Source organism: Phascolarctos cinereus, unplaced genomic scaffold (assembly GCF_003287225.1).
Source record: "Phascolarctos cinereus isolate Bilbo 61053 unplaced genomic scaffold, phaCin_HiC Scaffold_1;HRSCAF=81, whole genome shotgun sequence".
NCBI lineage: Eukaryota > Metazoa > Chordata > Mammalia > Diprotodontia > Phascolarctidae > Phascolarctos > Phascolarctos cinereus.
In genome coordinates, this window is record NW_027555514.1 from 247,499,552 (window position 1) to 247,523,836 (window position 24,285).

Consider the following 24,285-nt stretch of genomic DNA (forward strand, 5'->3'; position numbering starts at 1 on the left):
CTTCACAGTAGTTATTTATCACTGACTGAAAATTGCCAGATTTTACTAAAGGTTCTAGTGTCATTTCATTTGGGAAAAATAGTTAAGTGAATGCTTAATAAATGTGTATTCTTTTGAATTGAATTGCATCGCCGTCACATGCTGTTGTTTTACCTACAGCTTTGAGTTGTCCCGAAGGGATGGAATATCTGCCTTGTGCTCAATCTTGTGCAGCCAAAACATGTCAGAACAAATGGTTCTTTGAAGAGTCATCTTGCCAACTTTTAAGAGAAGATTGTGTGTGTGCAAATGGAACTGTTCTTCACAGGCCAGACTCTATTATTTGTATTCAAGAAGAAAGATGTGGTGAGTAGCAGTGCAAAGATATTTTGCAAGCATTTCATTTAAAAAACTAGTTACATTAACTTTTCCTTATCTAGAACACTTAGGAATGGACTTGGAGCCAGTGGAGATAAAAGTGGGGGGGGGAAGAGTGAAGGTGGGGGCAGGAAAAACATCATTTCCTTGACATGACTTTAAATGAGGTAGAAGCTTGATTAGTTTCCAAGGTGAGAGGTTCTCTTGTCAGCCTCACATCTAAACAGAAGACATTTCATCTACTTCTCAAGTCAGTTTTTCTTCATCATGTCAGCAGATAAAAATAGTACAAAATGAAGGACTTGCTGCTCAACGTTGTCCATGTTAAACCATTAATTTTATGGACCTCTTATCTTTTCTTGCTATTGTAGAATCAGGTTTCAGATTATCATAGATAATGATCATAAATTTAGAACTAGAAGGAACCTTACAGGTCTTCCATCCAACCCATTCATTTTGGAGATGAAGAAACTGATAACCAAACAGTTTCAATGACTTACACAAGGTCACCCGGTGCCATAGGTAGGATTTGAACTTAAGTTTTCCTGACTCTTAAGTTCAGCACTCTGTTCACTTCACCATACTACCTCTCCTAGGTTAGATGGTCAAATGAGGTGAATCCTACACAGACAGAACAACTAGGATGTAGCTATTGAATGACAAGTTGGGGAGGAAGGGTGTTGGAAATGAAATACACATTAGAAACAAGCTTGACATTTAAAAAATTGTGTACACAAGAGAAGACAAAACCCATGGACACACTCTGTTGAGCATATAGGTGTGGTGATGTATGTTCCCTTTAGGTTTAGTGAAATTGGGCAACAATGATGCATGTTCAACACTGGGGAATGCAAAGGTTTATTTGCTTTTGGAGTCTCTACTTCTGTCACTGTGTCAAAAGGCTCATACTTTTTCCACAATAAAACGTCTATAAAAAAGAAAAATAAAATATCTACATTGTAGGCATGATTTTGTGTTTATATAGTGTTTAACAGCTTACAAAGCCCTTTCCTGACATCATTTTATTTTATCATCATAAAAGCTGTGTAAGGTTGATGTTAGTATTTATTAGCATACCTATTTCACAGATAAGGAAGCTGATGCTCAGAGTGATTAAATGATCTATTCATGGTTACATGGATACTAAGCAGCATAGCAGAACCTGATTCTAGGTCCTCTGGCTCCAAAGGAAGTTTCCATTCCATTATACTATAACTTCCTATACTCATTACTTAATTATGCAATAATAAAAGCAACAAAGCATTTTACATATATGGGGTATCCCAAATATCTTAGCATAGTTTGGGATATACTGAATTATCTTGGATTATCATAACAACTCAAAAAGCTATTATTATCATCACCCCCATTTTACTGATGAGAACCTTGAACCTCTCAGAGGCCTGGAGTCACCCAGCCTTGAAGTCAGGGCTCAGCTTTCAATCAACTAAACCATTGTGACAATAAATATTTATTTATTTTACAGAAGAGGTACCATGACCTTAAAATTTTAAAGTCATTTTCTCCTTATTTCTAATTCTGTTTATTTGTAGCAATTTGTCATTTTCAAAATATCAGTTTCATAGATTTAGGGAGAAAGCATGGAAGAGTGGAAAGAGGGCCAGATTTACAGTTAGAGCTTCAGGGTTTAAATCCTGGTTTTATATTTTAGGTTTGACCTTGGACAAGTCACATAACCTTTACAGGTTTCAGTTTCCTTCCTTCTCTATGATGTAAAAAAGTTACACTAGATGATCTCTAACTCTAGATCTATGAGTCTATGATCCTGTAGTTCGTAAGTGGAATGAATTAGATTCAGTGAGCCTGACGCCCCCGCCTCTCATTTCACAGACAAGGAAACTGAAGCCCAAAAGGTTAATTTATTCTCACAGGTTCATACAGAAAGAAAAGAGCAGAGCTGTGATTTACTATGAATTTCTTGATAAAATAAAAATTGATCAAATTACAAAATTAAAATGCATAAAAGACTATTTGTTATCATTCCCAGGAATTCAATTATTTTTTCTCTATGCAGTTGACTCTCAGAACTGTTTATCCAGCCCTAACCTCTCCCATGAACTTCAGTCACAACCCCAAATGCCTTTTGGACATCTTAAACTGGTTATCCTTTATGCATCTTAGACTAAGCATTTGTAGAACTGAACTCATTATCTTCCCCCTAAACTCTTCCTTCTTCCTGACCCCCTTTTTATTGCTGAGGTTACTACCATCCTTCCAATCACCCAGGCTTGCAATCCAGGCCTGCACAGATCACTGTCTCCCAGCTCTCATATCTAATCAGTTGCCAAGTTCTGCTGATTCTACCTTTGGACATCTCTCAGGTACTCCCCCTTCTTTCAAATACCACCATCATTACCCAGGTGTAGACTCTCATCATCTTACACCTGGACTACTGTTGTAACTTTGTGGTTGATCTCCCCACTCAAGCCTCTACTGCCTTTAGTCTATCCTCCCCACTCAGCTGTCACTTCTGTCTTCCTAAAGAGCAAATCTGACCATGCCTCTCTCTCTTCTCTTCCCCAATTAAAAAAACCAAAACTCCACTGGTTCTCCATCACCTCTAGGATCAAATATAAAACTTTCTGTTTGGCTTTTAAAAATCTTTATAACCTGACTCTTTCCTACATTTCCAGCCTTCTTCCACCCAAACTTCCTCACACACAAACGCACACACACACCACACACACACACACACACACACACACACACACACACACACACACACACACACACACAGCAGTACAGTGATGCCGGCCTCTTCCATCTCTGGACTTGATGAATTTTAATAGGCTGTTCCTTATACCTGAAATTTTCCCCCTCCCCATTTTTGCCTCCTGGCTTTCAGGCCAAAGCAAAAATTCCACCTTCTGCGTAAAGCCTTTCCCCAAACCCCCTTAATACTGGCTGACATTATCTCCATTCTATCCTGTCTATATCTGGTTCATACATAGCTATTTTGCATGCTGTTTTCCTCATTAGACTACAAGCTCCTGGAGAGCAGGGTATTTTTTGTCTTGTGTTTTCATTTTTGCCTTTCTTTGTAAACCCAGCACTTAGCACAGTGCCTGGCATATAGTAGGCTCTTAATAAATGTTTGTTGACTTGATTTGACTTGACTTATTCATAAAAAAAAGAAAAAACATCCCAGAAATCTTAGGAAAGAAAATTTGTGGCTATGTACCAAAGAAAAAGTTTTATCGTATGGAAAAAGATAAGACTTTAAGACCAGCAATAATAGCTGGCATCTGTGTAATCCTTAAAGTTGTGAAAAGCACTTCTGCTTTGACCATTATACAACTGTGAGGCAGGTACTGTACTCTCCCATTTCACAGATGAGAAAACATAGGTTCAGGGAGGTTGGCTGATTTGTCCATCACACTGCTTATAAATGTCAGAAGCAGGATTCAAACCCACATTGTTCTGACTCCAAGGCCAGTACTCTTTTTTTCTAGACAACACCTTATCTCTTTTATAAAGCTTAGGCAGGGAACTTGAGCTGATGACATTGCCTTTTGTACTACATTAGAATGTAGAACTAAAAACCCTGTAGATGTATTTTTTTTCCCTTTTGTAGTAATCAGATCAGAGCAGTTATAACACCATTTATTTCTGTTAGCATGTACTGACAATAAGGGCCAGCCCCGCTCTCCTGGAGAGGTTTGGAATGGGTCAGAGGAAGGGTGCTGCCTTTATCAGTGTTTGGAAAATGGAAACGTAACTCCTCTGGAGCCTGACTGTAATGAAGAGTTTTCGCCAACTTGTGAAAGAGAAGGCGAAGTGGTCATCACCATCACAGACATGCAGTCCTGCTGTCCAAAGAAAGTGTGTGGTATGTATGCAGCAGGTGGATTTTGGCTTCCAAGGAAAGTGGACATTCTTTCTGGAAAGCAGGTGTTCACTGGCTCCTTATCTTGCCTCTGTTTTGTGTGGCACTAGAATTGAGACACTTATCTTTGGGCCTTTCCTCAAGGCCAGCTTTGCTGTCCAAAAGCAAGCTTTGTAGAAGCTTGCTTCCAATTGTTATTTAAAAGAAAAATATTCACATTCAGGAAGGAGTTTTCTATATGATCATCAATGGATGAAAATCCAAATGTCCTGAAATGACCTTCACTTTCTGAACTGTGATATTTGGGGATACTTTCTCTTCCTTTTACATTCTATTTATTTGGGGGGCATGTACATATGTGTTAGAAATAACTTGTTCCTCCAGGTTAGATTGAGATGATCTACTCTTACATTCATTAAAGTCTAGACCTCATTTTTTTTTCCCCTCAGACTGTGACATGACTTTGTGTGAAACCGATATTCCAATTTGCAAAAGTACTGAAAAATTATTTGTAGGTTACAGCCCGCTTCACTGCTGCCCACAATACCAGTGTGGTAAGTGATACCTCAGTATATACATATGCACACATGTATGCATACACACACAAATACAACACACATGAACCATTGTTACAACATAACTGATATGTATACACATGCACAAATATACATATACTATGATATATACATATACATGTACATGTACAACATGTACACACCTATACACAGAGAAACAGATTTGTGTATATGTATATTCACCTATACATATAAGCATATTATATATACACACATATACACACTACACAGAAACATCTATATACATAAATATACATACGTATATGCATACATATACACAGACAATATAATGTATAATACCAATGCTTGTACAACAATGTGCACAGACACAAAATACATATGCATGTACATGATGTGCATCACATACAAATACATGTGCATGTGCATCATGTACATAAAACACACATTATATGTACACACAGGCATACATATACATGTAAATGTATAATATACCTTGGGGGGACATGGGCAAGGGTCATGGGTGGACACATTTGGATTGTGATCTTTATCACTGGAAGGAACTCTCAAATCTGAGAGATCACAGATCTATTTTAAGTATAATGTAGATGTATGTATATATATGTGTGTATTAATTATAATAATGCACAGGTATTATATATAACATGCACATGTACACACATTTACGTGCATATCCATATGTTTTATATATGTGTATGTATATACACATACACACACATACATATACACACATACATACATACATATATCCGTACATAGCTAAAGATATCCCACATATACATACGGGACAATACATATCTATAATTAAATGTATAGATTTATGTGTGCATATATACATAGGTGTAGCTATATAGGGTATAAATGTATCTATGTGTATATACAAAGTTTCTCCAAAGTCTTAGTGTAGTTTAAAGCTATTAAAACCATTAAATATTTAAAGTATTTAAATTATTAAGGCTTGTATGTTTAAGTAAGTGAAATACACCATCCAATCAGAGTAGTGGATTCTTTTGTCATTCTTTGTAATACTTAAGGAACTCTATAGAGCAAGATCTGTTTATTTTTCTAAGGGCAATTTTATCTTATTTTTTAAAATTTACTTTAGGCGTATAGAAATCTTATATGTTTCTATTAATACTAGGGTCTGTAAAACTGGTTAATCATCATGATGCTGATATTAAACTAATATTGCAATGACTAATCACAATATTAATCTCAGAAAAAAAAGAGAAGGAAACATATCTCTTTTCCCTTGGCAGACGTGGATGACTGTGGGTACAGAATATTGCATATAATTTGTTGGTCAAGTAGTGTTCAAATTTGTCTATGTTATATAGTGATAGAGTAAATTGGAAAAGAATTCTGATATTTAGTAAAGGGAAATGAATAAAAGTTGTTATTTGGGAAATTGCTATTTTTTGAATACAAAGAAAAGTAAATAAAACCATCTTGCTTTATTTTAGCATTATTGTACCCCTTTTTTTAAAAAACAAAATTTATTTGTCTTTCTGTAGAATGTGACATTTTGGCTTGTCCTGATGCTCCACAATCAGAGTGCAGGGAAGATCAATTTGAGATTCAAGTTCAGCAGGGAGAACCCTGCTGTTTCTCCCCTTTTTGTGGTAAGACATTTTTCGTACATTGTACTTACAAGAAGGAAAAAAGTGGTTAGGGACATCTTAATGTGATAATGATTTTATAAAACTTGTCACCAAGTGTTTTGATCTTTCAATTCAGGGATATCTGCATAAAGCTGTTAGAACCAGTGAACTCTTTATTTCACATCTACCTCTAAAATGTCAACAAAGTAGATTTACAGATATGGATATAACTGAGCTAACTTATACCAATTGTTATGACCTTCCTCTAAGGCAGGGATACTAACTTGGATTGATGAATTTTAAAAAATTGACAAATGTCCTTCAAAATATTCAGGGTTTCTTTTGTAATCTGATTTATTTTATTTAATGCATTTAAAAGTAATATTCTGAAAAAGGCTCCCTACTCTTCACCAGACTGTCCAAACAGTCCACAACACACAAAAAAGCTAAGAAGCCCTGGCTTAACTAGTAAAAGCTAGAAACTGAATCAAAATGAGTAGGAATAGTAAAATAATGGGGGGTTTTTGTTTATATATTGTTACAATGTAATATCTATATTTTAAAGAAAAAATTTTGTAGATTACCTGGAAGGGCCAAGTTGCTTTTAAGAAAAAGCATTTTTTAAAGATATGACTCTCCAGAACTATCTTTTATCTTAATTACTAGATAACTTTGATGTAAGCTATAACCATCTTTAATGAGAGAGGCACAAAGCATGATTCTGTCAGTAGAGATATAATTTCTACTTTACTAATGAGAGCTCGAAAAATGAGAGCCCTTAACTCCTGTTCATATCTTTCTCAAAGATGAAAAAATGCATTTTTAAGCAATGTTTATCCTTATGATGCAATAAATATATAAAAACTTATATTTGGTATATCCAAAGGGATTGAGGCAATTAGAAAAGATAAAATAAAAAACTTTGATTATAAGAAACTAAAATCTTTATACAAAGAAAATTAATGCATCTAGGACAAGAAGAAAAGTGATTGAATGGGAAAAGATCTTTGTATCAAATTTCTCTAATAAAGATTGATTTCCAAGATATAAAAAACAATGAACAGATATGTGTGTATACATATACAAACATATATGTATGCATATGCAAATACTATATGCACATGTATACACACACACATGCACGCATATATATATCCATACTAAAAATCCATTTTACAATAGATAAGTGGTCAAATGATATGAACAAATTATTCTCAAAAGAAGTATTGTGAATTATTAACAACCATATGAAAAAAATGTTTCAAATAAACAAAAATAAATGAGATATAAATCAAAATAACCTTGAGGTTTCTCTCGAAACACTGCAAACTGGCAAAGATGGCAAAAGATGAGAATAGTCATTTTAGATGGGTTATGGGGAAATAAGCACATTAGTGCATTGTTGGTGGAGCTGTAAATCAGTGTCTATTTTGGAAAGCGATTTGAACTTACACAGATTGAGGGACCAAGTTATCTCTATCTCTTGACCCAGAGATTCCAGTACTAAGGCTTATATCCCAAGGAAGCTATTGATAAGAAGAAAATCCTCAAACACACCAAATTATTTATAGCAATGCTTTTTTCTTTTTGTGATAACAAAGAATTGGAAAAAAAAGTTTCTGCCCATTGATTGGGGAATGGCTAAACCAATTGTGTTACATCAATGTAAGAGAATATTATTGAGCTGTAAAAAATGATAAATGTGATTAATAGATAGGCATCTATATGCACTGATGTAGGGTAAAATAAGCAAAACCAAGACAACACTATGCACAATGCCTACAACAATACAAACAGAAAGTACAACCCCAAATAAAATGAATGTCGAAAAATTATAGAACATGCATGGCTCGAAAAAAGAGAGAAATGAGAAGGCACTCCCATCCCACCCCTCTGTAGAAATCAGGAAGCTCACAAATGTTGTTCATTACATGTATTTTTGGACTTACTCTATGTATAAAATAAACATTAATATATATTAAATGTTATTAATAAATAATATAGCTACCTCATATTTCATAAAGTTCAAATAGAAACCTTTCTAAGACAAGTCCTACGTGTTTAGTGTTCAGTGGATTCTGAATAATTGCTTTTTTAAATTGAATATCAGTGGCATCATATAAGTCCATCTTCTGTAAGTTCACTGAAAGCATTTTTGACCCAATTCCATTAGAAGACAGGATGATATATATGTCATACCATTTCTGCGTGGTTTTAAATGCTTCTACTTGTCTCCGTATTTTGAAATTTTTTTGTGCCACATAGCTTGGAAATGATGTGTGTTTGGCTTTGTGATACCTCTTACAAACATTGTTCTTAAGTTTTCATAGAATAGTGTTTGTCCCAGTGATTGTGGGCAGCAATTTTCTCCTTGATAATGTTCTGATTAGGCAGGTGTGTTGGCTAATGCCTGTAATGCCTGTTAACCGGTAGACTGGGGATAGTTTGAGCTTGGGTGTTCTGAGTTGCAGTGAGCTAAGCTGATGGGGAGCCAACTCAGCATTAAGATGGTGAGTTGGTGTGGGGAGCATCAGGTTGCCTAAGAGAGAGCAAATAGCCCAGGTTAGAAAATGAAGCAGCTCAAAACTCTGCTGCTGGTTCAGGGCTGGTGTCAGACCTTTGATTGTCCCCTGCAGCTCTGGCCTAAGTGAAATAGAGACCCAGTCTTAAAAAAATCTGGCTCTAGTACAGTTTATTCATAGAGTGCTAAAGAATATTTGAGAGGGGAGTTGTATTAGTGGTACAGTGATTTGTTGTCTGCTGATTTATAATTATATAGCTTATGGCTATATAAATAGTGCTTAATAATACTAATATCAACCAAACTTCAAATGTTTTACCTGCTAAAAACTTCAGTTACTTTTATTTTTCCTTAAGCAAACTGTACACCTTCTTTTGAGCATATTTTTCAAGAAAGTTGTGAAGTAATAATCAAAAATTTTAAAAGCATTTTTAAGCACCTGTTGTATTCCAGGGCCTTTGCTAAATGTTAGTGATATAAATACAAAGAATGAAGCAATCTTGACATGCAAGGAGTTTACATTCTAATAACTTAAAGTAACTTTAGTACAAATTTTCTCTTTGGTGGTTTTCGGTCTTTACCTCCAGTTTGTGAACCTTGCACTGAGCCTATTCCACTGTGCATGGAGGGAGAATTTCTCACTGTGGATCTCAATACCACACATCACTGTTGCCCTCAGTATTACTGTGGTAAGTCCATTTTAGCTAAAAGATTATCATGTGTTTAGCTTTTGCTGTTGATTGAGACAACTTGAATATTGAAAGAGAATACAATTAGATGTTTGCTGTGCGACCAGTGTAATGTATATATGTGTGTTTCCACATATACATACTTACACACATACATATACAACAATACATAAACATAAATACACACATATCTGTGTGTTTATACACATATGCACATGTATACATACATGCACATACACATATTATATATGTGTATATATGTGTGTATACACACACACACACACATATATATCACACACACACACACACACACACACACACACATATATATTCCATACCTGATTTCTGCAGGCACAGGTTAACTACTTTTTTTTTTTTGATACCTAACTTGGACTGTGGCTCTGCTACCCAAACTGGGTCCTCAATTCCCAGATGAACTGGCTTTACTCTTTAGAGTGAGGGTCTCATATCTAGCTGAGTTCCCAAACCTTTCTCTTCCCGTCTCTCTTGCCTGCTGCCACCATTTCCCAAGGAAGCCTCATTATTTTTATCTGGCATAGATATTAGAGGTACCACACCATCTATGAATGATTTTATTTGTTCTCACTAAGAAGTAATGTAGTGTCTGAACAATAGTGTCAATAATTTAGTTTTGGTCTCATGTTAACTGATTAAGGGCCCTTTTCATTAGGGAAGATCATTGAGGGTTGAGGCAAGAGAAACAATAGGTTTATGCATAGAATTCATCTTGATGCATGTTACTATTTTTGTTTTTCTTTGTTTTTTGCTTTTAGTCTGTGAGGAGAATCTTTGCTCCCCACCTCTGCTTAACTGCCCAGAGGACAGGCAACTTGTGAAAGGAAATGTATCAGGACAATGCTGTCCAGAGTGGCATTGTGGTAACTAACCTCGATCTTTGGATACTTTAATGTACCAATATGTTAATGCGTTTCACATTAATTTATTTTGATTGATGTTAACATATTGGTTTTTCCCCTCTTTAGAATGCAGCTGTGAAAAGATTGTTATGCCAACTTGTAATGTGGTAAGGACATTTATTTTGGATTGGACTATATAAAAAGTTAATCAAAATGAAGAAAAAAAAGAGCAAATAGTATGCTTCGATATGCATTCAAACTCCATCCATAGTTCATTCTCTGGATGTAGATAGCATTTTCCATAATGAGACTTTTAGAGATATCTTAGATCCTTGCATTGCTTAGAAGAGCTAAGTCTAATGTTAATTTTAAAAAAAAATTATAAAACTAATATTGCTTTTAGATATTATTCTAAGTGAATCCATGATTCTTGGTGTATTCTTTAAATAGAATTATGGGATTTAGAGCTGGAAGAGAACATTATCCAGTCTTCTTATGACATAAGGGGAAACTTTGGTACACAAAGGTCAATTGTCTTAACAAGTTAAGTAAGTGTGAGAGCTGTGATTTGAACTCATGTCCTGACTCCATATCCAGTGTTCTTTGCAATACATCAAATCTTTTTTTCTTTTGATTTATCAACAATCACTTCCATATGCTTTTGAGTTTAAAATTTTTCTCCCCCTTCCTCCCCACCACCCTCCCCAAGACAGCGCACAATCTCATATAGGCTATACATTTACATTCCTATTAAACATATTTTCACATTAGTGAAGTTGTAAGTAAAAATTAAAACCAATAGGAGGAACCATCAAAGGAAAAAAACTCAACAGAGAGGAAAAAAATGATAGCGATTCACTTCCATAGTTCTTTCTTTGGATGTGGACAGCATTTTCCAATGAGGCCTCTGGGATGTCTTAGATCCTTGTATGCTGAGAAGGGTTCAGTTTACAATATTAGTCATGCACAACATGGCTGTTATTGTGTACAAAGTCTCTTGGTTCTGCTCACTTCACTCAGCATCAGACCATAAGTCTTTCCAGGTTTTTCTGAAGTCAGCCTGTTCATCATTTCTTATAGCACAATAGTATTCCATTACATTCATATACCACAACTTGCTCAGCCATTCCCCAGTTGATGGGCATCCTCTCAATTTCCAATCTTTGCCACCACAAAAAGAAAGCTGCTATGAATATTTTTGTACATGTGGGTCCTTTTCCCATTTGTTTGATCTCTTTGGGATATAGCCCTAGAAGTGCTATTGCTGGATCAAAGGGTATGCACATTTTTGTAGCCCTTTGGGCATAGTTCCAAATTGTTCTCCAAAATGGTTGGATCATTTCACAACTCCACCAACAATGCATTAGTGTTCCAATTTTCCCACATCTTCTCCAACATTTATCATTTTCCTGTTTTGTCATGTTGGCCAATCTGATAGGTGTGATGTGGTACCTCAGAGTTGTTTTGATTTGCATTTCTCTAATCAATAATGATTTAGAGCATTTTTTCATATGACTATAGATGGCTTTAATTTCTTCATCTGAGAACTGTCTGTTCATATCCTTTGACCATTTATCAATTGGGGAATGGCTTGTGTTCTTATAAATTTGTCTTAATTCTCTATATATTTTAGAAATGAGGCCTTTATCAGAGAGACTGGTTGTAAAAATTCTTTCCCAATTTTCTACCCTCCTTCTAATTTTAGTTGCATTGGCTTTGTTTGTGCAAAAACTTTTCAATTTAATGTAATCAAAATTATCCATTTTGCTTTTCATAATGTTCTCTATCTCCTGTTTGGTCATGAATTCTTCTGTTCTCCATAGATCTGATAGGCAAACTATTCTTTGTTCTCCCAGTTTACTTATGGTATCAGCCTTTATATCTAAGTCATGAACCCATTTTGACTTTATTTTGGTATTTGGTGTGAGATTTGGGTCTATGCCTAGTTTCTGCCATACTCTTTTCCAGTTTTCCCAGCAGTTTTTTTCAAAGAGTGGGTTCTTATCCCAGAAGCTGGGGTCTTTGGGTTTATCAAATAATAGATTACTATAGTCATTGACTACTGTGTCTTGCATATTTAACCTATTCCACTGATCCACCTCCCTATTTCTTAGCCAGTACCAAGCAGTTTTGATGATTGCTGCTTTATAATACAATTTAAGATCTGGAATTGCTAGGCCACCTTCCCCTGCATTTCTTTTCATTAGTTCCTTTGATATTCTGGACCTTTTTTTTTCCAAATGAATCTTGTATTATTTTTTCTAACTCTATAAAATAATTTTTGGTAGTTTGATTGGTATGGCACTGAATAAGTAAATTAGCTTAGGTAGGATTGTCATTTTTATTATATTAGCTCGGCCTACCCATGAGCAACTGATGTTTTTCCAATTATTTAGATCTGATTTTATTTGTGTGAAAAGTGTTTTGTAATTGTGTTCATAGAGTTCCTGGGTTTGTTTGGGAGGTAGACTCCTAAATATTTTATAATGTCTACAGTAAGTTTAAATGGGATTTCTCTTTCTATCTCTTGCTGTTGGGCTTTGTTGGTAATATATAGAAATGCTGATGATTTATGTGGGTTTATTTTATAGCCTGCAACTTTGCTAAAGTTGTTTATTATTTCAAGTAGTTTTTTACTTGATTCTCTAGGATTCTCTAAGTATATCATGTCATCTGCAAAGAGTGATAGCTTTGTTTCTTCTTTGCCTATTCTAATGCCTTCAATTTCTTTTTCTTCTCTTATTGCTAAAGCTAAGGTTTCCAGTACAATATTGAATAACAGTGGTGATAATGGACATCCTTGTTTCACCCCGATCTTATTGGAAATGCTTCTAGCCTGTCCCCATTACATATAATGCTTGCTGAAGGTTTTAGATAGATGCTATTTATTATTTTAAGGAAGACTCCATTTATACCTATGCTTTCTAGTGTTTTTAATAGGAATGGGTGTTGTATTTTATCAAAAGCTTTTTCTGCATCTATTGAGATGATCATGTGGTTTCTGTTGGTTTTGTGTTGATATGCTCAATGATGCTGATAGTTTTCCTAATATTGAACCAACCCTGCATTCCTGGTATAAATCCTACCTGGTCATAGTGTATTATTCTTGTGATAAGTTGCTGCAATCTATTTGCTAGTATTTTGTTTAAAATTTTTGCATCTATATTCATTAGAGAAATTGGTCTATAATTTTCTTTCTCTATTTTGACTCTTCCTGGTTTAGGTATCAACACCATATTTGTATCATAAAAAGAATTTGGTAAGACTCCTTCTTCACCTATTTTCCCAAATAGTCTATATAGTATTGGAATTAATTGTTCTTTAAATGTTTGATAGAATTGCATGTAAATCCATCTGGCCCTGGAGATTTTTTCCTAGGGAGTTCATCAATGGCTTGTTCAATTTCTTTTTCTGAGATGGGGTTATTTAAGTATTTTACTTCCTCTTCTGTTAATCTGGGCAATTTATATTTTTGTAAATATGTATCCATTTCACTAAGATTGTCAAATTTGTTGGCATATAGTTGGGCAAAATAATTCCTAATTATTGTTTTAATTTCCTCTTCCTTGGTGGTAGCTTCCTTTTCATTCTTGATACTAGTAATTTGGTTTTCTTCTTTCTTTTTTTAATTAAATTAACCAAAGGTTTATCTATTTTATTGGTTTTTTCATAAAACCAGCTCTTAGTTTTATTTATTAGTTCAATAGTTTTCTTAATTTCAATTTTATTAATTTTTCCTTTGGTTTTCAATATTTCTAATTTGGTGTTTAGTTGAGGATTTTTAATTTGTTCTTTTTCTAGTTTTTTTAGTTGTATGCCCAATTCATTAATCTCCTCTTTTTCTATTTTATTTATGTAAGCATTTAGAGATATAAAACTTCCCCTAAGAACTGCTTTCGCTGCATCCCATAAGTTTTGGTATGTTGTCTCATTATTGTCATTCTCTTGAATGAAATTATTGATTGTTTCTATGATTTGTTGTTTGACCCAATCATTTTTTAGGATTAGATTATTTAGTTTCCAATTATTTTTTAGTCTATCTTTCCATGGCCCTTTATTACATATAATTTTTATTGCATCATGATCTGAAAAGGATGCATTTAATATTTCTGCCTTTCTGCATTGGATTGTGAGGTTTTTATGCCCTAGTACATGGTCAATTTTTGTGTATGTGTCATGTACTGCTGAGAAAAAAGTATATTCCTTTCTATCCCCATTCAGTTTTCTCCAGAGGTCTATCATACCTAACTTTTCTAATGTTCTATTCACCTCCTTAACTTCTTTCTTGTTTATTTTGTGGTTAGATTTATCTAGTGCAGAGGGGGAGGTTCAGGTCCCCCACTAGTATAGTTTTGCTGTCTATTTCTTCCTGTAACTCCCTGAACTTCTCCTCTAAGAATTTGGATGCCATACCATTTGGTGCATATATGTTTAGTAATGATATTACTTCATTGTCTATGGTGCCTTTTAGCAGGATGTAGTTTCCTTCCTTATCTCTTTTGATTAGATCTATTTTTGCTCTTGCTTTGTCTGAGATCAGGATTGCTACCCCTGCTTTTTTTACTTCAGCTGAAGCATAATATATTCTGCTCCAGCCTTTTACCTTTACCCTGTATGTGTCACTCTTTTTCAAATGTGTTTCCTGTAAACAACATATTGTAGGATTATGGTTTTTAATCCATTCTGCTATCTGCTTCTGTTTTATGGGAGAGTTCATCCTGTTCACATTCACAGTTATGATTACTGTCTGTGTCTTTTTCTCCATCGTTTCCCCCCCTCTTTATGCTTTTCTTTCTCCTATCTCCTTCCCCCCACACTAGTGTTTTGCTTTTGACCACCACCTCCTTCAGCCCCTCCTCCCTTCTATTATCCCTTTCCCTTTTCTTCCCCTTTGTCCCCACAGTTTCTTCCCTCCCTTCTATCCCCCCTCCCTTTTCTTTCCCCTTTTCCCTCCTACTGCCTATAGGGCAAGTTAGATTTCTATACCTAACTAATTATGTTATTCCCTTCTTGAGCCAAATCTGATGAGAGTAAGGTTCAAACAATGCTCACCCCCCCTTCTTTCCCTGTGCTGTAATAGAGTTTTGTGTCTTTTCCTGTAATGTAATTTACCCTTGTCTGCCTCCTCCTTTCTCAGTACCTTTTCTAGGATCAGACTAATCCACTTACTTGGATCCATTTAACCCACTTGATTAGATTTTTTTTTATCATTACATCAAAGTCAATTAATATCCACCCCTTTATGTATACTCCTTTAACATGGTAAAATAACAATATAGTTCTCAAGATCTGCAAGTGTCATCTTCCCTTGTAGGGATGTAAACAATCCACCCTTATTAACAACATATTGTATCTTTCTGTCCCATTTACCTTTTTATGTCTTTCTTGAATCTTGTACTTGAAGAACAAATTTTTTGTTGAGCTCTGGTCTTTTTATCAGGAAGGTTTGGAAGTCTCCTATTTTGTTGAATATCCATCTCCTCCCTTGAAAAATCATGCTCATGTTTGCTGGGTAGTTGATCCTTGACTGCAATCCAAGCTCCTTTGCCTTATGGAATATCATGTTCCATGCCCTGCGGACTTTTAATGTAGAAGCTGCAAGGTCCTGTGTAATCCTTACTGTAGTTCCATGATATTTAAACTGTTTCTTTCTGGTGGTTTGCAGCACCTTCTCTTTTATCTGGTAATTTTGGAATTTTGCTATTATATTTCTTGGCATCTTCAATTTGGGATCTCTTTCAGGTGGTGAGAGATGTATTCTTTCTATGGTCATTTTACCTTCTGGTTCCAGGACTTCAGGGCAGTTTTCCTATATGATTTCCTGAAAGATGCTGTCCAGGCTCTTTTTTTCATCATAATTTTCAGGTAGTCCAATACTTTTTAAATTGTCTCTCCTGAATCGATTTTCCAGGTCAGTTGTTTTACCAATAAGTTATTTTATATTTTCATCTGTTTTTTAATTTTTTTGTTTCTGTTTGATTCTTGCTCTCTCATAGAGTCATTAGTTTCCATTTTTCCAATTCTAGTTTTTAATAGATTGTTTTCTTCTGTTAGTTTTTGTACTTCCTTCTTCAATTGGCCAATTGTGTTTTTTAGGGACTTGTTTTCCTCAGTGTACTTTTTTTCCACTTGGCCAATTGTATTTTTTAAGGACTCTTCTACCTCTCTCATTTGACTTTTTTAAAATCCTTGAGCTCTTCTAAGAAGGCTTGTTGGGCTTCAGACCAGTTCATATTTCCTTTTGACATTGCACATGTGGATTTGTTGACAATGCTTTCCTCTTCAGAATTTGTCTTGATCTTCACTCTTCTCATAATATGAATCTATGGTATGCTTCTTTTTACTCATGGTGTTTCTTTATTCCCTGGTCTTTAAAAAGAATGAGCTCTCCTGCTGGGGAACAGACAGCGCTGACCCAAGCTTTGTGTGTTGGGAGCCTAGGTCTTGGTCACTGGCTTTGTGTGCTAGGGCCTCTTATGTTGGTAATTAGAGGCTGTAGGGTTTTGGCAGCTTACTTCGTGTTGGGCTGGAGTCAGCAACACTCGAACTTTTAGGCAATTCTAGGTTGCCTGCTTTTCCTTTCCTTTAGCTTTCTTCAGCTCCTTTTAGATGGGTGGTGCAGGGTGTTTATCTGCCTGGGGCCCCTTGCAGTGCTGCCTCCCTCGTTTCTGCTAGTGCACTAGGAGATTCCTTTATGGTACAGTGCTGAGGCACCTGGTGGTTTTCCAAGCTGGCCTCCATCGGTTCCCCTTCCCTTACTGAGGCACTCAGAGGTCCAGGTGTTGGTGTTTGCCTGCTCTACCACCTAGGCTTCAGGATTTCTTCCTGGTTGCCAGTTGGAGGCTGCAGGGTTGAGACAGCTCACCTGGTGTTGGGCTAGAACCAGCAAGGCTGGGGCTTTAGGAAGCCTTTAGGTTGTGTCCTTTAGCTCCTTTTAGATGAATACTGAAGGGTACTTATCCATGTGGGGCCCCTTGTAGTTCTGCTTCTCTTATTTTTGCTGAGGCACTGGGAGACCCATTTGCTGGGCTGCTGTACTGCTGCTCCCCGTCTTTCTTCTAGTTCAGCTGTTCCAGGGTTTTTTTCTGGGGTGATATTTTCTGGGTTTTCAGAAGTTGATAAGGGAGGGTGAAAGTGACTACCTTTTTGCTCCTCCATCTTGGCTCCTGGAAGTGGTACTCTACATCAGATCTTTAAAAGATAGCCTTTGGTTGTTGTCATTCAGTTGTTTTCAGTTGTGTCTGATTCTTCATGATCCTGTTTGGGGTTTTCTTGGAAAAGGTAGTGGAGCACTTTGCTATTTCCTTCTCCAGCTCATTTTGTAGAGGAGAAAACTGAGGCAAACAGGGTTCAGTGACTTGCCCAGGGTCATACAGCTAGTAAGTGTTTGAGGTCAGATTTGAACTCAAGAAGAGGAATCTTCCTAACTTATGGCTTGGCACTTTATCCACTGTACCACCCAACTGCCCCAGCCCTCTTTGTAATGGTCTTATAACACTGGAGGGAGGGACATAGCCCTGAACCTGTAGATTAATAATATTTCAAGTGGAGAAATTTTATTTAATTCCCTGAATTTTACAGAATTATAGCTGGCTGAGCTCCACGTCCAGGAATGTTAAGCACTTTTGGTATCAATTTTATCTCTTTTTTGGACAGTGTAGCTTCACTCAGTAAGTCACTAGAGTATTAAGTTCCATGAAAACAAGGACCATGTAGCTAAACTTAACATTGTTTCTCATTGTACAAGGCAGGCACTAAATGATGATTGATTGCCTCATGTAGTATCATTTACATATTAGACACTTAATGTTGAATGAACACATGTTATGTTATATACACATTAGACACTTAATGTTGATTGAACACTGAATTAATCAAACTCATTCTTTGGTAATAATACACACTGCCTTACATGGGTATAACATGTTTAACCTTTCCAAAGTGCTTTGACATAGCCTATTTAATTGATTTATCTCATATATATAACCTCTAAAAAGTCCTGCTTAGATGCTTCTTCATGGTGTGGAAGAGACTCTCAGTTCTTAAAGACTGCCTCTCAGGGTGCAATCTCTGACAGATTCATGCTGGAAAAGCTTTACATCTTATCAGAGGATGTCTGCTTTCTGAGGACCACCTTAGATGAGCATAGAGAATGTTGTTACCAGCAGGCTACCCACATAGAGATGAACTATTGGGTCACACCAATCCCTGAAACAAAGGAAAATGCAAACAAATCCACTGTCCTGTGAGGTTTTCTTTCTCTACAGTAGTAGGGATAGAGTAGCAGAAAAGTGCTAGATAGTGCTAAAATTACTCAGTTTTTGGATTATCTGAATGAACATTAGCTGTTAGCCTCCTAAATGTGAGATCCTTGTTTAATGTGCCCCTGCTCAGTGAATGCTTATGAAGTCCACTGGGTGCCCTCAATCACTTCTTTCTTGATCTTAGTGCTATAAGTGAAATGAGCAGACAGCAGGAAGGTACAGCTTCATGGAAGGATGCTTCTCAGATTCTCGTTGCAAGGCAAATAAGGGATTTGACAGTGGGATTTTTATGCCTCTAAAGGTGACAAGAAAAATAATTTCATGGGCATTTGGTCATCTTGTATAGAAATATTCATGGTAAGTGTTTGCAAAAAAAAATAATAATAACCATAGCTCCGCGAAGCTTGGCCAGTGAAAAATAATGGGCAGCTCAAGTAAGGGAGCTCTTCTCAGATAATCAACTCAAGGTGTCCTCAGCGGCTGGCCTTGTTGCTATAGCTAAGAGTTTTGAGGATTTGGCTATGTATTTCACCAGGTAGGAATGGAAGCATCATGGCATAAATACTCAAAAAGAGCTCACTGTGTAACACTTCTTAAACTGTGATGGAGTTGTGAAAAATTTGGCAACAGTAAAAGGTTTCTGAATGAATAATGATTAAAAATTAATTAAAAATTAAATTTGTAATGAATCTGAGGTCTTTCTGGCAGTGCTTGCCTGTTTTTCATTGTGCAACTTCATTGCAGCCTTGGTTCTGAACACACAGTATGCACACTGTGCACTGTGCATGCCATCACGCCTCACAATGTCAACGAATGCTGTTGAAATGTGAAAAGGGGTCGTAAAGTGGAAAAAGTTTAAGAAGCTCTGCTCTATAGGATGTGTTACTAGACAATTAAGAAAACCAGGTTTGATTTGTATTTCTAGTCCTCAGAGTTGATATAATTTCATATCTGTAGCAATTAGACAAATCATGGATTGTTGATATTAAGATATAGTACATACCCTCATGGAACTTACAATCTACTAATAGGATTTTCCATATGTAGAAATAAATACAATGTAAAACAGTATATAAATACAAAAGGAACACAGACATAAGAGTCCTACATGAGAGAGAAAGCATCTTAAAGTGGAAAGAGTACTGGCCCATGGGTCAGAGGAATCCCAGCTCTGTCACTTGTTAGCTCTATGACCATGGGTAGATCACTTAGCCTCTTTTTCCTCAGGTTCCTCATCTCTCACATTGGTATAATAATACTTGTACTGTGTTCTTCTCAGGAATGTAGTGAAGAGGGGGGCAGCTAGGTGGTACAGTGGATAGAGCACTGGCCCTGAAGTCAGGAGGACCTGAGTTTAAATCTGGCCTCTGACCAAACACTTGACACTTACTAGCTGTGTGACCTTGGGCAAGTCACTTAACCCAATTGCCTGGAAAAAAAAATTAAAAAATAAAGGAATGTAGTGAAGAGAGTTTTATAAACCTTAAAATCCTGTATAACTGTGAATTATAGACCTGAGTTAAAATCACATCTCAGAAACCCAAGTTGTATGATCCTGACAAGTCAATTAACTTCTCAGCCTCAGTTTCCTTATTTGTAGAAAAAGGGATAGTAATAGTAACTTTATCCCAGGATTGTTGGGAGGATAAAATGAGATATATGTAAATATATGTAAAGCACTTTGCAAATCTTAATGCATCATTATTTTTATGCAAGATCTGAGGTCTTGAAAAGGAAATGAATGTGTAAGAGATAAGAGTATTTGAGTCAAGAGAAGTGGCTTTATAAAGCAAAAACAAGTCTAAAGGAGTTTGGGGCACTTTTTGGGTAGTAGTAATAAAAGCAACTCACTTTGTATTTTATGAAGCACTTTCCCGATAACAATCCCCTGGGAGGAGTCAGTATAAATATTCTTATACCTGTTTTACTGATGAGAAAACTTAGGCTCAGAGAGTCTCTGATTTTGTAAGTTGTGTCTCTGAAAAGTATTGTCTAATCCTATTGATATTCTCTCTCTCTCTCTCTTTTAATTAACAGGGAGAACTCACTCTAATAGACCAGTCCTTTCAAAGTGATTGTGGATGCCAGAAGTATCTCTGTGGTAACTTTCCTTGTTACATTCCCCCCCTCCCCAATAATGAATAAGTGATATACAAAGGGTGTTACTACCAACAGTTAGGAAGTATCTAAAACTATTTTTATTTGTGCATGACTGGTTCCTTTTTAAATCAGTTATTTTAAAATGTAAATAACATGAGAGCAGTAATCTGCTTGCCTTTTTAGTTAATTTTTTTTCTCAATTACTTGTAAAAGCAATTTTAACATTCTTTTTTCCCCAAATTTTAAGTTCCAAATTCTCTCCCTCCCTCCCCTCACCCCTTCATTGAGAAGGCTAGCAATTTGACATAGGTTATACATGTGTAGTCATGCAAAACACATTTCTGTGTAAGTCATTCTGTTAAAGAAAACACAGACAAAAATCCCAAGACAAATAAAGAAAAAGTATCTTTGATCTGCATTCATTGCCTTTTAAAAAAATAAAAGTTATTGAGGTCATTTCATTTCACTGATTCTGAAATCCTTCATGCTGCCATTTGGTCTCACCTTAATTTCTATACCCTATGAACGCTCAGCTTCTAGTACTTTAAAAATGTTAATCTTTAGTATTTAGCACAAAGACCCAAGAGTAGTGATCAATGATCTAACAGATGTTTATTGGAACAGAGTTAGTCTATGTAAATTGACCACCAGGTAGTACCCTATATTGAGTGCCAGACTTGGAGTCAGTAAGCTCTGAGTTTGAATTTGACCTTAGGCACTTAACCCTGTGTGACCTTGGACAATTCATGTATCCTCTCAGGCTCACTATCCTCATCTGTAAAATGGGAGCACCTTCCCTGTTTCCCAGAGGTTGTTGGAAGAAGCCAGTAGAGTTGTTGTGAGGATGAAATGACAATAAAATCAGGGTGTCCTGTGATGCTGTTGTTGAGGTTTAGGGGCTCAAGGGTGCTGGAACCCAAAAATCAGAACACATGGATCCTGTCTGAAAGAATTCAACCCAAGCCTTCTTTCAGCCAACGATAAGGTTATTAGAACATCTATCATATTGGGTGGACTCTTAAGGAGTCTGAACGTTAGTGAACTATTGGCTAGATTTTAAGAATCTGAGCAGTGGCTAGATTTTAAGAATCTAAGCCTTTGGCTAGATTATAAGAATCTAAGCACCTTAATGGAGAGGAGATGGACCTTATATACATTAAGACTGTGGAAGGGATCTAGGAGTGGCCAAGTAGTCTATGAGGTAATAGAATTCCAGGGACCTGGACCACTTGGCCAAGCCAAAATGGAGCCTAGCTAGGATTAAGGGTGTGCCTGGGGCCATGGGGAAGTCCACAATGAAAGGCCAGTTGATGAGATTATAGCCTCAGGGGAACACAAGAGATTTTGCCAAGTGGGAAAATCCAGGGTTTTTCCTTTTTGGGATCCCCTCTTCATCACTGTGATGAATAAAAAGCCCAAGAGACAGAGTTTCTGGGTAGTTAATAATCAATTTATTAATTAGGCTAGGAAATAATCAACAAATTGATAATCAGTGGTCTCTCTCAGTAACCAAAGACAAAACCATGCAGATCCCTGAATGTTTAAATGCTTTTGGAAAAGGAGGTGCCCCTGACAGGTGAAAATCAGCCCTGACTGGTGAACAATTAATGAGGTGGGCTAAAAGTCTTCAGCTCCTCCTGCTGAGAATATGACTTGATCATGAGACTCAGCGCCTCCAGCAGTCTGGACAAATGAATCTATCTCTACCTGACCACTATTTTTTTTCTCCTTCATAAACTGGGTACCTCTAGACTGCAATGGAGACTGCAGGGCACAGACTTACTTCCTAAGGGCAAGAATTCACCTAGATTAGATTCTTTGTAAGGTGTTCTAGTTGGGCAGGATCCTGCCCAAGATCTCAGAGCATGTACCCAGAGGATTTGGGCAATCTCTTTTATTAGCCTTATCCTTCAGAGACTGATCAAATGAACTGCAAGGGCTTGTCCCAGAATAAGGAAATAGAAAGGAAAAACTCAATCCTAATTTAATAATCGATTATGAATATAATGGAAAGATAATCATTTCTCTCAGTCCCAAAAGTCTTAGTGCTGTTTAAAGCTAAAAATGGCCCTAAATTTGGGACACCCTGAATAAAGAGTCTTACAGTCCTTAAAGCCCTGAACAAAACTTTATTATACTATCTAGTTGTAGTGCTGAGATATGCATATGTGAAGTTAATGTGATAATATTCTACATCACAACTTTCAATCCAGTTCAAATGTGGCAAAAAATGTATTCTTAAAACCCCTCCAAAGACTAGGATGTTGAGTCATTTCAATTGTGTCTGACTTTCTGTGACCCCATTTGGATTTTCTTGGCAAAGGTACTGGAGTGGTTTACCATTTCCTTCTCCAGCTCATTTTATAGATAAGGAAACTGAGACAAACAGGTGAAGTGACTTGCCCAGGGTCACACAGCTAGTAAGTGTCTGAGTCCAGATTTGAACTCATGAAAAGGAGTGTTCCTGACATTAGACCAGACGCTTTATCCACTCTGCCATCTAGCTGAGGATGACATTAGCTATGGAATTATATAAATGTAAATATGTAATGTGTAATATTGCAGTACAGACAAATACAAAAGGAATTAGGGAAGGAAGAAATCAGGGGCAGATATTATTAGGGAAGGTTTGATAGAGGACTGGTAATATATAAATAATAAATAATAGCAGCATTATATTGGAGGAATGAAGAGATGAGTTCAAGTTGCTCCTTTGATACAGAGACTTATATCCAGAGGAGTCACTTAATCTCTCAGTGCCCCAAGAAACTCTCCTATATATAACTTAGAAGATGCTTATCGGCTGTAATAGAGGAAGTTTCCTGGTCAGGAGTTCCCTATAATAATGAAATTACAGGTCCAGTCCAAAAACAAATCTGTGAGGCATAGCAGCCTATATATATATTTTTTTTCTTTTTTTAGGCAATTGGGGTTAAGTGACTTGCCCAGGGTCACACAGCTAGTAAGTGTCAAGTGTTTGGTCTGAGGCCGTATTTAAACTCAGGTCTTCCTGACTTCAGGGCTGGTGCTTTATCCATTGCACCATCTAGCTACCCCCATAGCAGCCTATATTGAAGAAAAATGGTAGGAAGAAACTAGAAGCCAGATGATCAACTATGGGCAGCTGTAGTAAGTCACTCCTAAGGTGTGTAGGGCTGGACCAGCATGATAGTGGTAGAATAAATACACTGGATGAGAGAGAGAGAGAGAGAGTGTGAAAAGAAAGGATCGATATGACTTGGTGACTAATACTACCAGCAAATACTTTTTAGTGGGTATACTGTATTTATTTTAGTGAAAAAGCCATCAAGAATCTTTTTTTTTTCTGGTAACACTATTCTTTGAAAATCTTGGGAATTTTCACCCTCAGCTATGTAGAGGTGGTCCAACTGTCTTAAAGTCACAGCTATATTTAACAAATACTCCAAAGTACATTTTTTAAAAAATTAGTGTTGAGAGACAATGTGGTATAAT

The 24,285-nt window shown here is 36.4% G+C and overlaps 1 protein-coding gene across 1 annotated transcript in view; it reads left to right on the forward strand.

Moving 5' to 3' along the window:
* OTOGL (otogelin like) overlaps positions 1-24,285 on the forward strand; it is a 194,923-nt gene that overhangs the window by 156,694 nt on the left and 13,944 nt on the right. The window contains exons 42-49 of the mRNA XM_078150389.1: positions 160-345; positions 3,995-4,207; positions 4,654-4,758; positions 6,273-6,380; positions 9,468-9,569; positions 10,364-10,468; positions 10,574-10,614; positions 20,749-20,812. Coding sequence (XP_078006515.1) covers positions 160-345; positions 3,995-4,207; positions 4,654-4,758; positions 6,273-6,380; positions 9,468-9,569; positions 10,364-10,468; positions 10,574-10,614; positions 20,749-20,812 — 924 coding nt within the window. The remainder of the gene's footprint in view (positions 1-159; positions 346-3,994; positions 4,208-4,653; positions 4,759-6,272; positions 6,381-9,467; positions 9,570-10,363; positions 10,469-10,573; positions 10,615-20,748; positions 20,813-24,285) is intronic.